This window comes from Myxocyprinus asiaticus, chromosome 35 (assembly GCF_019703515.2).
Source record: "Myxocyprinus asiaticus isolate MX2 ecotype Aquarium Trade chromosome 35, UBuf_Myxa_2, whole genome shotgun sequence".
NCBI classification, from domain to species: Eukaryota; Metazoa; Chordata; class Actinopteri; order Cypriniformes; family Catostomidae; genus Myxocyprinus; species Myxocyprinus asiaticus.
Genome location: NC_059378.1, coordinates 38,494,889 through 38,510,656, shown reverse-complemented (window position 1 = coordinate 38,510,656; position 15,768 = coordinate 38,494,889). Strand labels below are relative to the sequence as shown.

Below are 15,768 nucleotides of genomic sequence, written 5' to 3'. Positions count from 1 at the left end.
TGTAGTAACATTGATTTATAAATGATTAATTGATTATAAACTAATGCTTTATAAATACTATAATTGTAAAATATTATATTTTATAAAAATGATAAAATAACTGAACCACTGATAAGCCAACACAACTCATACACCTTGAAAGTTGGGCTGGGCTGGGTCTTTAACACACACACAAAAAGCAAGACACATTGTTAAAGCCAATCACACCCTAGAACAAGACCATATGCACGTCCACGAGAAATGAGGAAATATTAATCAGAATCACAGTGTCACCTCACCCCAGTTTTCACAATCATTTACGTCATATGGTAAATGTGACAGCTATCCTCAGTGTTTATGCACAATTGCGTTACTCATTGATGGACTCTGATCAGCCTAAATGCAAAAACATTTCAAACAATTATGTATTATTCAGGTTGTTTTTGTGTTTTTGAAAATGGAATTCTGTTTATTTTACATCTGTGCTTGTAAAAGTGCACACATTTCTCAATTTCATTGTAACTGACAAAATTTGTATTAGAACATCAATACAATATCAAATCACACAACTTTCAAGCCCTTAAGACCAAAGCATGCACTCTTGGAACCACTGGAAGATATGAGCAACGCTTGACTTGACTGAAGAGGTTGGTTCAATTGTCAATCAGACAATCAAGCTGTCCATCCCCAGGTTTAAACATTTCAAATGTCACATATGAAGATTTATGTTTTGCGTAATAGATCATAAATGACAATAAGGGAATTCTTAATGACGCAAAAACTATTTGAGATGGCAAACATGGACATAGGTCAAGACAGTTAAGATATTTTACACATAGTCATTGTTTTCCAGTGGTTGCCATGTCATATGAAATGTATTAACTCAAAGGGCATGTTGCTATTTATAGCATGCCACAACAACAAAGGAACCAACTTTACGCAGTTCAGTATTACTGAATATGGTATGCAAAATGTATTAAAAATATTTTGTTGAAAACATATGTTTTCTGACTGCTATTGAGTTAAAAATGATGCTTAATTTCGGAATTAATGTCACACAACCAGCAGTTATCATCATCAGTTTTTGTTTTTGCTTGTGGTGAGATTATGTTTTTACTACAAGTTCAAAATACAATTTAACTTTCTATGTATTCTGATCATTTTCCTAATTTGACTACAATAATATTTGTTTGTGAAATAACACATCCTGCTAGATTTACATTGAACAGTAACCTTAAAACAACATTTTGCACTTATAAGATTTAAACTAATAAGATTTAAACTTCATAACATTAAGTGGATGAGTAAGTCATTTAAACAATACCATTCTTTAACCAAATAATAAATAAAGCTGAAAAGACCACTTTTAAAACTGTCATTTTATTTCGACAGGTTTGAACTAGTTTTTGTTTGGATCCAGTTTAACTGTTATACTGATGGTTTCTCAAGGAAGTAACATGATGCTGTGATGCAGTCTTGTTCCATTGCCTACTATAACAAGACTTGCCGAAATTTGACTTGCATCAAATCAATAACACATGGCTTTCACTTCACTTTTCTGTTTTGGGAAGCGAATGTGGCATCGAAAAATTAACTTTCAGGTATTATGTTAAATAAAAAAAAAACTGACACAATGTCAGATGAATAGTTATATATATATATATATATATATAATAGCTATTTATGAACTGCAAAAGCTACTAAGTTGAACTGTTAATTTTGACCACTGTTTTATTGAATTAATACATAATTTTTCCTGATCTATTTGTTATAGCAATTCCAATTTTCTCTATACATCCTGGCAAATACAATATTTTAGACATACAAAAATGCAACATAATGTTTGTTTATTTTTTTATAAACAAATTGTATTTTATAATATTGTTTATTGCATTATGTCATTTCTTAAAAAAGGGTGTATGCAGGTGAAGACTGTAGGTCAGATAACTGTTCAGTCATTTCCAAACAACACGCACTGCCAATAAATTTTATTTACTCAAGGCGTGGACTTAATTTTCTTTAACACAAATGTGTCCATCCCTGATGACATTCTCTGTCACAGGAAAATGTGTATGCCTTCCTACTCAGGTGGCAGTTGAAATTTAACAGAGGAGAAACGCGGATGACAGGTCTATTTGGCTGTCAATTTTAATTTTTGAAAGACTGAAAATTATATATATATTTGTATTTTTGTATTTTCCAACACACACACACACACACACACACACACACACACACACACACACACACAAAATGCATTTCTGGAAAATTAATGCCACAATCCTGCTGGTATATTTAACAGTCATGAGCTTTGGAGAAGGTAAGTTTCAAAAGTTTCTTATTTGTAAATCTGCTTAATTGTTTTGAAAAAACACAAAAACAAAAGATTAATTGAATAATTAAAAAATCTAATTAAATTAAAATATAATCTGTTTGCATTTGGGTAAGAGCAATGAATGTGATTGGTTTGTGAAAAACAAATCATACAGAATTTATTTAATAATCTGTAAAAAAATAAATAATTACCAGTCACTAATATATACCGGTCAAAAGTTTTGAAACACTTGACTGAAATGTTTCTCATGATCTTAAAAATCTTTTTATCTGATGTATGCTTAAATGTTTGAAATTAGTTTTGTAGACAAAAATATAATTGTGCCACCATATTAATTTATTTCATTATTAAACTAAACTAAAATTTAATAAAAAATAAAAGTTTTTTAAATTGATGACTTGGACCAAATAATAAAGAAAAGCAGCCAATAAGTGCCCAACATAGATGGGAACACCTTCAATACTGTTTAAAAAGCATCCCAGGGTGATACCTCAAGAAGTTGGTTGAGAAAATGTCAAGAGTACATGTCTGCAAATTCTAGGCAAAGGGTGACTACTTTGAAGATGCTGAAATATAACACAGTTATGATTTATTTTGGATTTTGTTTAGTCACAACATAATTCCCATAGTTTCATTTATGTTATTCCATAGTTTTGATGATTTTACTATTATTCTAAAATGTGAAGAAAGAAAATTATAATAAAGAATATGTGTTTCAAAACTTCTGACCGGTAGTGTATGTATATACCTCCTTGGTCTTAAATGCATCTGTGACTCTAATGCTCAAGTCTAGTGCATGTCTGTGCTGTCTAAATTAAGAACGTTCAGTAAAAACATTGAATATATATATGTGTGTGTGTGTGTGTGTGTGTGTGTGTGTGTGTGTGTGTGTGTGAAAATCCCAGGAGATCAGCAGTTACAGAAATACTCAAACCAGCCCGACTGGCACCAACAATCATCCATGCGATTCTCTAATCAGCCAATCGTGTGGCAGCAGTGCTGTGCATAGAATCATGCAGATATGGGCCAGGAGCTTCAGTTAATGTTCACATCAACCAACAGAATGGGAAAAAAAATGTGTTCTCAGTGATTTGGACCGTGGCATGATTGTTGGTGCTGGTTTGAGTATTTCTGTAACTGCTGATCTCCTGGGATTTTCACAAACAACAGTCTCTAGAGGTTACTCCGAATGGTACCAAAAACAAAAAAACATCCAGTTCTGTGGACAAAAGTGCCTTGTTGATGAGAGAGGTCAACAGAGAATGGCCAGACTGGTTTGAATTGACAAAGTCTACGGTAACTCAGATAACCGCTCTGTACAATTGTGGTGAGAAGATTATCATCTCAGAATGCTATTCTGAGATGCAGGTTGACGCTGTTTTGGAGGCATGAGGGGGACATACACAATATTAGGCAGCTGGTTTTAATGTTGTGGCTGATCGGTGTGTGTATATATGTACAGTTGAAGTCAGAAGTTTACACACACCTTAGCCAAATACGTTTAAACTCAGTTTTTCACAATTCCTGACATTTAATCATAGAAAACATTCCTTGTCTTAGGTCAGTTAGGATCACTACTTTATTTAAAAAATGTGAAATGTCAGAATAATAGTAGAGAGAATGATATATTTGAGCTTTTATATCTTTCATCACTTTCCCAGTGGGTCAGAAGTTTACATGCACTTTGTTAGTAGTTAGTAGCATTGCCTTTAAATTATTTAACTTGGGTCAAATGTTTTGGGTAGCCTTCCACAAGCTTCTCACAATAAGTTGCTGGAATTTTGGCCCATTCCTCCAGACAGAACTGGTGTAACTGAGTCACATTTGTAGGCCTCCTTGCTCGCACACTTTTTCAGTTCTGCCCACAAATTTTCTATCGTACTGAGGTCAGGGTTTTGTAATGGCCACTCCAATACCTTGACTTTGTTGTCCTTAAGCTATTTTGCCACAACTTTGGAGGTATGCTTGAGGTCATTGTCCATTTCGAAGACCCATTTTTGACCGAGCTTTAACTTCCTGGCTGATGTCTTGAGATGTTGCTTCAATATATCCACATAGTTTTCCTTCCTCATGATGCCATCTATTTTGTGAAGTGCACCAGTCCATCCTGCAGCAAAGCACCCCCACAACATGATGCTGTCACCCCCATGCTTCACGGTTGGGATGCTGTTCTTCGGCTTGCAAGCCTCACCTTTTTTCCTCCAAACATAACAATGGACAATATGGCCAAACAGTTAATTTTTTGTTTCATCAGACCAGAGGCCATTTCTCCAGAAAGTAAGATCTTTGTCCCCATGTGCACTTGCAAACTATAGTCTGGCTTTTTTATGGTGGTTTTGGAGCAGTGGCTTCTTCCTTGCTGAGCAGACTTTCAGGTTATGTCGATATAGGATTTGTTTTACTGTGGATATAGATACTTGTCAACCTGTTTCCTCCAGCATCTTCACAAGGTCCTTTGTTGTTGTTCTTGGTTTGATATGCACTTTTTTCACCAAACTACGTTCATCTCTAGGAGACAGAATGCGTCTCCTTCCTGAGTGGTATGATGGCCGCGTGGTCCCATGGTGTTTATACTTGCATACTATTGTTTGTACAGATCAACATAGTACCTTCAGGCATTTGGAAATTGCTCTCAAGGATGAACCAGACTTGTGGAGGTCCACAATTTTTTTTTTCTGAGGTCTTGGCTAATTTCGATTGATTTTCCCATGATGTCAAGCAAAGAGGCACTGAGTTTGAAGGCAGGCCTTAAAATACATCCGCAGGTACACCTCCAATTCAGTACACCTCCTATCAGAAGCTAATTGGTTAATTGTCTAAAGGCTTGACATCATTTTCTGCTTAAAGGCACAGTTAACTTAGTGTATATAAACTTCTGACCCACTGGAATTGTGATATAGACAATTAAAAGTGAAACAATCTGTCTGTATACAACTGTTGGAAAAAATACTCATGTCATGCACAAAGAAGATGTCCTAAATGACTTGCCAAAACTATAGTTTGCTAATATGAAATCTGTGGTTAAAAAATTTGTTTTAATGACTTCAACCTAAGTGTACGTAAACTTCTGACTTCAACTGGATATTCAATGTTTTTACTATACGTTCTTAATATAGACAGCACAGACATGTACTAGACTTGAACACTAGAGTCACAGATGCATTTAGGACCAAGGAGGTTTAGCTTATGTGTGGCTGCATATATAAACAGAAAATAACATTTGTTATTTTTTATGTGCATTTCCTCAAGCTGCATGAACATGTGAGGATGCTCTTTAAGTGGTACTTAAGAGAGTCGCTGTCCATTTTTCAGGTTGAAAAATCTGAAATGTGACAGTGTTGTGTCACTCGTCATTGTAACTTCATTACATTTTTGCATAACTTTATAAATACCTATAATTTACCCCGCTGGGAAATGTTGACATTTATTTTCTTAAATACTCAATCAAATTAACTACATAATTAAATGTAGTTTTGTGATAATTTTGTGCAGAATTAACAATCTATGTTTTCACAAATTATGTGGGTCGAGGTAGTCTTGCATCCGTGGTCAGTGAAGACACATGTTAATGGACTAGGTAAGCCACTGAGTCCCAATAAATGATCCTGTCATCCAAAAAGCACGTATTGTATCTAACGAGGTTCACCGTGTTGTCAGCGGAATGCAAAGTAGAGAGCTGGAAGCTGTGCTTCAGGAACATTCACCAATCAAGCAAATGTCTGCTCTTTGCTCTCCAAAGAGATAACAGCCAATGTTGCACATTGTGGTGCAGGCAAGAGTGCTCTTGAGAGTCTGAGAGGAAGATGAGAAGGTTGTACAAGAGGAGGAAGGTGAAAAAACGTTTTGACAAGCAAAAATAGACAATTAAATTTTTACCCCTAAATGACCTTAAATATAAAATCTCCATTCCCTCTGGATTTGATTTGTAAAAGAATCTTGCTGCCACCCTGTACCAAAATAAATGTGTGTCATGTACACAAATCCGTGTAGGTAATTTATTGATTTATAACTTATTATTTATTTAGTCAACGATTTAGCTATTTTATTCATTTATTTTAACTCTATAAATATATGTCATATATTAGATAGCCTAATTAAAAATATATAGGCTAATTGACATGATAAGTATACCTATATAATTACATTCTATGATGATAAAAAGAAACAATGAATACTAGTGCATAAAGTGTAATAACCTCTTCAGCATTAAAAACAGATACCTCTTCACCTTCAACATTGTCAACAAAGGAAGGACAGAGTTCACCAAAAATCATTGCATCCACAACAGAAATATATTCAACTAGTGTAGAGAAAAAAACTATCCTGCAGACCCCAACCATTCTTTCCATTTCAACCGCAGAAATACAATCTGCACCATCAACAGCAAGTAATTCTCCAGTAAACTCTCTATCTTCCTCATTGTCTCCCACAGAACGTTTAAGTATGAAAGAAATTACTACATCCACAACAGAAATATCTTCAGCCACAGCAGAAGAAACAACAAGCCTGCAAACTTCAACCACAAAAATGCAATCTACACTTTCAACATCTGGTACGTCTCCATCTTCACCATCGTCTTTCACAGAAGGACAGAGCACAACAGAATTCACTCCATCTACAACACAAATATCTTCAACTATTGTAAAAGAAACAAAAAGTCAGCAGACTCCAACCATTCTTTCAATTTCAACCACAGAAATACAATCTACACCATCAACAGCAAGTAACTCTCCATCTTCATCATCATCTCCCACAGAAGGATTCAGTACGAAAGAAATTAATACATCCACAAAAGAAATATCTTCAGCTACAGCAGAAGAAACAACAAGCCTGCAAACTTCAACCACAAAAAAGCAATCTACACTTTCAACATCTGTTACATCTCCTTCTTCACCATCATCTTTCACAGAAGGACAGAGTACAACAGAATTCAATCCATCTACAACACAAATATCTTCAACTAGTATAAAAGAAACAAGTCAGCAGACTCCAAACATTCCTTCCATTTCAACAACAGACATACAATCTACACCATCAACAGCAAGTAACTCTCCATCGTCATCATCATCAATAACAGAATTGCAGAGTACACCAGAATTCACTGCGTCCACAACAGAAATATTTTTAACTAGTGTAGAAGAAACAACAAACCAGCACACTCCAACCATTCTTTCAATTTCAACCACAGAAATACAATCTGCACCATCAACAGCAACTAACTCTCCAACTACTTCATCGTCTCCCACAGAAGGTTTAAGTACGAAAGAAATTACTACATCCACAACAGAAATATCATCAGCTACAGCAGAAGAAACAACAAGCCTGCAAACTTCAACCACAAAAATGCAATCTACACTTTCAACATCTGTAACCTCTATATCTTCACCATCATCTTTCACAGAAAGACAGAGTACAACAGAATTCAATCCATCTACAACACAAATATCTTCAACTAGTATAAAAGAAACAACAAGCCTGCAAACTTCAACCACAAAAGTGCAATCTACACTTTCAACATCTGGTACGTCTCCATCTTCATCATCGTCTTTCACAGAAGGACAGAGAACAACAGAATTCACTCCATCTACAACACAAATATCTTCAACTATTGTAAAAGAAACAACAAGTCAGCAGACTCCAACCATTCCTTCCATTTCAACCACAGAAATACAATCTACACCATCAACAGCAAGTAACTCTCCATCTTCATCATCATCAATAACAGAATTACAGAGTACGCCAGAATTCACTGCATCCACAACAGAAATATTTTTAACTAGTGTAGAAGAAACAACTAGCCAGCACACTCCAAACATTCTTTCAATTTCAACCACAGAAATACAATCTGCACCATCAACAGCAACTAACTCTCAAACTTCCTCATCATCTCCCACAGAAGGTTTAAGTACTAAAGAAATTAATACATCCACAACAGAAATATCTTCAGCTACAGCAGAAGAAACAACAAGCCTGCAAACTTCAACCACAAAAATGCAATCTACACTTTCAACATCTGTTACCTCTATTTCTTTACCATCATCTTTCACAGAAGGACAGAGTACACAAGAATTCAATCCATCTACAACACAAATATCTTCAACTATTGTAAAAGAAACAACAAGTCAGCAGACTCCAACCATTAATTCAATTTCAACCACAGAAATACAATCTACACCATCAACAGCAAGTAACTCTCCATCTTCATCATCATCAATAACAGAATTGAAGAGTACGCCAGAATTCACTGCATCCACAACAGAAATATTTTTAACTAGTGTAGAAGAAACAACAAGCCAGCACACTCCAACCATTTTTTCCATTTCAACCACAGAAATACAATCTGCACCATCAACAGCAACTAACTCTCCAACTTCCTCATCGTCTCCCACAGAAGGTTTAATTACAAAAGAAATTACTACATCCACAACAGAAATATCTTCAGCTACAGCAGAAGAAACAACAAGCCTGCAAACTTCAACCACAAAAATGCAATCTACACTTTCAACATCTGTAACCTCTATTTCTTCACCATCATCTTTCACAGAAAGCCAGAGTACAACAGAATTCAATCCATCTACAACACAAATATCTTCAACTAGTGTAAAAGAAACAACAAGTCAGCAGAATCCAACCATTCTTTCCATTTCAACAACAGAAATACAATCTACACCATCAACAGCAAGTAACTCTCCATCATCCTCATCGTCTCCCACAGAAGGACTAAGTACGAAAAAATTTATTACATCCACAACAGAAATATCTTCAGCCACAGCAGAAGAAACAACAAGCCTGCAAACCTCAACCACAAAAGTGCAATCTACACTTTCAACATCTGGTACATCTCCATCTTCACCATCGTCTTTCACAGAAGGACAGAGTACAACAGAATTCACTCCATCTACAACACAAATATCTTCAACTAGTATAAAAGAAACAACAAGCCTGCAAACATCAACCACAAAAGTGCAATCTACACTTTCAACATCTGGTACATCTCCATCTTCATCATCGTCTTTCACAGAAGGACAGAGTACAACAGAATTCACTCCATCTACAACACAAATATCTTCAACTATTGTAAAAGAAACAAGTCAGCAGACTCCAACCATTCCTTCCATTTCAACCACAGAAATACAATCTGCACCATCAACAGCAACTAACTCTCCAACTTCCTCATCGTCTCCCACAGAAGGTTTAAGTACGAAAGAAATTACTATATCCACAACAGAAATATCTTCAGCTACAGCAGAAGAAACAACAAGCCTGCAAACTTCAACCACAAAAATGCAATCTACACTTTCAACATCTGTAACCTCTATTTCTTCACCATCATCTTTCACAGAAAGCCAGAGTACAACAGAATTCAATCCATCTACAACACAAATATCTTCAACTAGTGTAAAAGAAACAACAAGTCAGCAGAATCCAACCATTCTTTCCATTTCAACCACAGAAATACAATCTACACCATCAACAGCAAGTAACTCTCCATCATCCTCAACGTCTCCCACAGAAGGACTAAGTACGAAAAAATTTATTACATCCACAACAGAAATATCTTCAGCCACAGCAGAAGAAACAACAAGCCTGCAAACTTCAACCACAAAAGTGCAATCTACACTTTCAACATCTGGTACATCTCCATCTTCATCATCGTCTTTCACAGAAGGACAGAGTACAACAGAATTCACTCCATCTACAAAACAAATATCTTCAACTATTGTAAAAGAAACAAGTCAGCAGACTCCAACCATTCCTTCCATTTCAACCACAGAAATACAATCTACACCATCAACAGCAAGTAACTCTCCATCTTCATCTTCATCAATAACAGAATTGCAGAGTACGCCAGAATTCACTGCGTCCACAACAGAAATATTTTTAACTAGTGTAGAAGAAACAACAAGCCAGCACACTCCAACCATTCTTTCAATTTCAACCACAGAAATACAATCTGCACCATCAACAGCAACTAAATCTCCAACTTCTTCATCGTCTCCCACAGAAGGTTTAAGTACTAAAGAAATTACTACATCCACAATAGAAATATCTTCAGCTACAGCAGAAGAAACAACAAGCCTGCAAACTTCAACCACAAAAATGCAATCTACACTTTCAACATCTGTAACCTCTATATCTTCACCATCATCTTTCACAGATAGACAGAGTACAACAGAATTCAATCCATCTACAACACCAATATCTTCAACTAGTGTAAAAGAAACAACAAGTCAGCAGACTCCAACCATTCTTTCCATTTCAACAACAGAAATACAATCTAAACCATCATCAGCAAGTAACTCTCCATCATCCTCATCGTCTCCCACAGAAGGACTAAGTACGAAAAAATTTATTACATCCACAACAGAAATATCTTCAGCCACAGCAGAAGAAACAACAAGCCTGCAAACTTCAACCACAAAAGTGCAATCTACACTTTCAACATCTGGTACATCTCCATCTTCACCATCGTCTTTCACAGAAGGACAGAGTACAACAGAATTCACTCCATCTACGACACAAATATCTTCAACTAGTATAAAAGAAACAACAAGCCTGCAAACTTCAACCACAAAAGAGCAATCTACACTTTCAACATCTGGTATGTCTCCATCTTTATCATCGTCTTTCACAGAAGGACAAAGTACAATAGAATTCACTCCATCTACAACACAAATATCTTCAACTATTGTAAAAGAAACAAGTCAGCAGACTCCAACCATTAATTCCATTTCAACCACAGAAATACAATCTACACAAACAACAGCAAGTAACTCTCCATCTTCATCATCATCAATAACAGAATTGCAGAGCACGCCAGAATTCACTGCATCCACAACAGAAATATTTTTAACTAGTGTAGAAGAAACAACAAGCCAGCACACTCCAACCATTTTTTCCATTTCAACCACAGAAATACAATCTGCACCATCAACAGCAACTAACTCTCCAACTTCCTCATCGTCTCCCACAGAAGGTTTAAGTACGAAAGAAATTACTACATCCACAACAGAATTATCTTCAGCTACAGCAGAAGAAACAACAAGCCTGCAAACTTCAACCACAAAAATGCAATCTACACTTTCAACATCTGTAACCTCTATATCTTCGCCATCATCTTTCACAGAAAGCCAGAGTACAACAGAATTCAATCCATCTACAACACAAATTACTTCAACTAGTATAAAAGAAACAACAAGCCTGCAAACTTCAACCACAAAAGTGCAATCTACACTTTCAACATCTGGTACGTCTCCATCTTCATCATCGTCTTTCACAGAAGGACAGAGAACAACAGAATTCACTCCATCTACAACACAAATATCTTCAACTATTGTAAAAGAAACAACAAGTCAGCAGACTCCAACCATTCCTTCCATTTCAACCACAGAAATACAATCTACACCATCAACAGCAAGTAACTCTCCATCTTCATCATCATCAATAACAGAATTACAGAGTACGCCAGAATTCACTGCATCCACAACAGAAATATTTTTAACTAGTGTAGAAGAAACAACTAGCCAGCACACTCCAAACATTCTTTCAATTTCAACCACAGAAATACAATCTGCACCATCAACAGCAACTAACTCTCAAACTTCCTCATCATCTCCCACAGAAGGTTTAAGTACTAAAGAAATTAATACATCCACAACAGAAATATCTTCAGCTACAGCAGAAGAAACAACAAGCCTGCAAACTTCAACCACAAAAATGCAATCTACACTTTCAACATCTGTTACCTCTATTTCTTTACCATCATCTTTCACAGAAGGACAGAGTACACACAGAATTCAATCCATCTACAACACAAATATCTTCAACTATTGTAAAAGAAACAACAAGTCAGCAGACTCCAACCATTAATTCAATTTCAACCACAGAAATACAATCTACACCATCAACAGCAAGTAACTCTCCATCTTCATCATCATCAATAACAGAATTGAAGAGTACGCCAGAATTCACTGCATCCACAACAGAAATATTTTTAACTAGTGTAGAAGAAACAACAAGCCAGCACACTCCAACCATTTTTTCCATTTCAACCACAGAAATACAATCTGCACCATCAACAGCAACTAACTCTCCAACTTCCTCATCGTCTCCCACAGAAGGTTTAATTACAAAAGAAATTACTACATCCACAACAGAAATATCTTCAGCTACAGCAGAAGAAACAACAAGCCTGCAAACTTCAACCACAAAAATGCAATCTACACTTTCAACATCTGTAACCTCTATTTCTTCACCATCATCTTTCACAGAAAGCCAGAGTACAACAGAATTCAATCCATCTACAACACAAATATCTTCAACTAGTGTAAAAGAAACAACAAGTCAGCAGAATCCAACCATTCTTTCCATTTCAACAACAGAAATACAATCTACACCATCAACAGCAAGTAACTCTCCATCATCCTCATCGTCTCCCACAGAAGGACTAAGTACGAAAAAATTTATTACATCCACAACAGAAATATCTTCAGCCACAGCAGAAGAAACAACAAGCCTGCAAACCTCAACCACAAAAGTGCAATCTACACATTCAACATCTGGTACATCTCCATCTTCACCATCGTCTTTCACAGAAGGACAGAGTACAACAGAATTCACTCCATCTACAACACAAATATCTTCAACTAGTATAAAAGAAACAACAAGCCTGCAAACATCAACCACAAAAGTGCAATCTACACTTTCAACATCTGGTACATCTCCATCTTCATCATCGTCTTTCACAGAAGGACAGAGTACAACAGAATTCACTCCATCTACAACACAAATATCTTCAACTATTGTAAAAGAAACAACAAGTCAGCAGACTCCAACCATTCCTTCCATTTCAACCACAGAAATACAATCTGCACCATCAACAGCAACTAACTCTCCAACTTCCTCATCGTCTCCCACAGAAGGTTTAAGTACGAAAGAAATTACTATATCCACAACAGAAATATCTTCAGCTACAGCAGAAGAAACAACAAGCCTGCAAACTTCAACCACAAAAATGCAATCTACACTTTCAACATCTGTAACCTCTATTTCTTCACCATCATCTTTCACAGAAAGCCAGAGTACAACAGAATTCACTCCATCTACAACACAAATATCTTCAACTAGTGTAAAAGAAACAACAAGTCAGCAGAATCCAACCATTCTTTCCATTTCAACCACAGAAATACAATCTACACCATCAACAGCAAGTAACTCTCCATCTTCATCTTCATCAATAACAGAATTGCAGAGTACGCCAGAATTCACTGCGTCCACAACAGAAATATTTTTAACTAGTGTAGAAGAAACAACAAGCCAGCACACTCCAACCATTCTTTCAATTTCAACCACAGAAATACAATCTGCACCATCAACAGCAACTAAATCTCCAACTTCTTCATCGTCTCCCACAGAAGGTTTAAGTACTAAAGAAATTACTACATCCACAATAGAAATATCTTCAGCTACAGCAGAAGAAACAACAAGCCTGCAAACTTCAACCACAAAAATGCAATCTACACTTTCAACATCTGTAACCTCTATATCTTCACCATCATCTTTCACAGATAGACAGAGTACAACAGAATTCAATCCATCTACAACACCAATATCTTCAACTAGTGTAAAAGAAACAACAAGTCAGCAGACTCCAACCATTCTTTCCATTTCAACAACAGAAATACAATCTAAACCATCATCAGCAAGTAACTCTCCATCATCCTCATCGTCTCCCACAGAAGGACTAAGTACGAAAAAATTTATTACATCCACAACAGAAATATCTTCAGCCACAGCAGAAGAAACAACAAGCCTGCAAACATCAACCACAAAAGTGCAATCTACACTTTCAACATCTGGTACGTCTCCATCTTCATCATCGTCTTTCACAGAAGGACAGAGTACAACAGAATTCACTCCATCTACAACACAAATATCTTCAACTATTGTAAAAGAAACAAGTCAGCAGACTCCAACCATTCCTTCCATTTCAACCATAGAAATACAATCTACACCATCAACAGCAAGTAACTCTCCATCTTCATCATCATCAATAACAGAATTGCAGAGTACGCCAGAATTCACTGCATCCACAACAGAAATATTTTTAACTAGTGTAGAAAAAACAACAAGCCAGCACACTCCAACCATTCTTTCAATTTCAACCACAGAAATACAATCTGCACAATCAACAGCAACTAACTCTCCAACTTCCTCATCGTCTCCCACAGAAGGTTTAAGTACTAAAGAAATTAATACATCCACAACTGAAATATCTTCAGCTACAGCAGAAGAAACAACAAGCCTGCAAACTTCAACCACAAAAATGCAATCTACACTTTCAACATCTGTTACCTCTATTTCTTCACCATCATCTTTCACAGAAAGGCAGAGTACAACAGAATTCAATCCATCTACAACACAAATATCTTCAACTAGTTTAAAAGAAACAAGTCAGCAGACTCCAACCATTAATTCCATTTCAACCACAGAAATACAATCTACACCATCAACAGCAAGTAACTCTCCATCATCCTCATCATCTCTCACAGAAGCACTAAGCACGAAAAAACTTATTACATCCACAACAGAAATATCTTCAGCCACAGCAGAAGAAACAACAAGCCTGCAAACGTCAACCACAAAAGTGCAATCTACACTTTCAACATCTGGTACGTCTCCATCTTCATCATCGTCTTTCACAGAAGGACAGAGTACAACAGAATTCACTCCATCTACAACACCAATATCTTTAACTATTGTAAAAGAAACAACAAGTCAGCACACTCCAACCATTCTTTCAATTTCAACCACAGAAATACAATCTACACCATCAACAGCAAGTAACTCTCCATCTTCATCGTCATCAATAACAGAATTGCAGAGTACGCCAGAATTCACTGCATCCACAACAGAAATATTTTTAACTAGTGTAGAAGAAACAACAAGCCAGCACACTCCAACCATTCTTTCCATTTCAACCACAGAAATACAATCAACACTATCAACAGCAAGTATTTCTCCATCTTCCTCATTGGCTCTCACAGAAGGTTTAAGTACGAAAGAAATTACTACATCCACAACAGAAATATCTTCAGCCACAGCAGAAGAAACAAAAAGCCTGCAAACTTCAACCACAAAAGTGCAATCTACACTTTCAACATCTGGTACGTCTCCATCTTCATCGTCGTCTTTCACAGAAGGACAGAGTACAACAGAATTCAATCCATCTACAACACAAATATCTTCAACTACTGTAAAAGAAACAAGTAAGCAGACTCCAACCATTCCTTCCATTTCAACCACAGAAATACAATCTACACCATCAACAGCAAGTAACTCTCCATCTTCATCATCATCAATAACAGAATTGCAGAGTACGCCAGAATTCACTGCATCCACAACAGAAATATTTTTAACTAGTGTAGAAAAAACAACAAGCCAGCACACTCCAA

General features: G+C 36.2%; 3 protein-coding genes across 3 annotated transcripts in view; all 3 read left to right on the top strand.

Annotated features, from left to right (window-relative positions):
* Positions 1–3,257: 3,257 nt before the first annotated feature.
* On the top strand, positions 3,258–10,119 carry LOC127426407 (uncharacterized). The gene is made up of 4 exons (XM_051673189.1): positions 3,258–8,002; positions 9,238–9,404; positions 9,504–9,665; positions 9,828–10,119. Exons 1-4 carry the CDS (start codon positions 6,758–6,760, stop codon positions 10,117–10,119), a joined length of 1,866 nt encoding a protein of 621 aa, XP_051529149.1. The 5' UTR covers positions 3,258–6,757.
* Positions 8,546–15,768, top strand: part of LOC127426358 (mucin-3A-like) — a 27,029-nt gene continuing 19,806 nt past the window's right edge. Inside the window, exon 1 of the mRNA XM_051673120.1 lies at positions 8,546–8,708. The gene's annotated coding sequence lies outside the window, so the exon portion shown is untranslated. The remainder of the gene's footprint in view (positions 8,709–15,768) is intronic.
* Positions 10,166–15,652, top strand: LOC127426406 (uncharacterized). The gene is made up of 3 exons (XM_051673188.1): positions 10,166–11,291; positions 15,364–15,502; positions 15,622–15,652. The coding sequence occupies exons 1-3, from the start codon at positions 10,415–10,417 to the stop codon at positions 15,650–15,652; spliced, it is 1,047 nt and encodes a 348-aa protein (XP_051529148.1). The 5' UTR covers positions 10,166–10,414.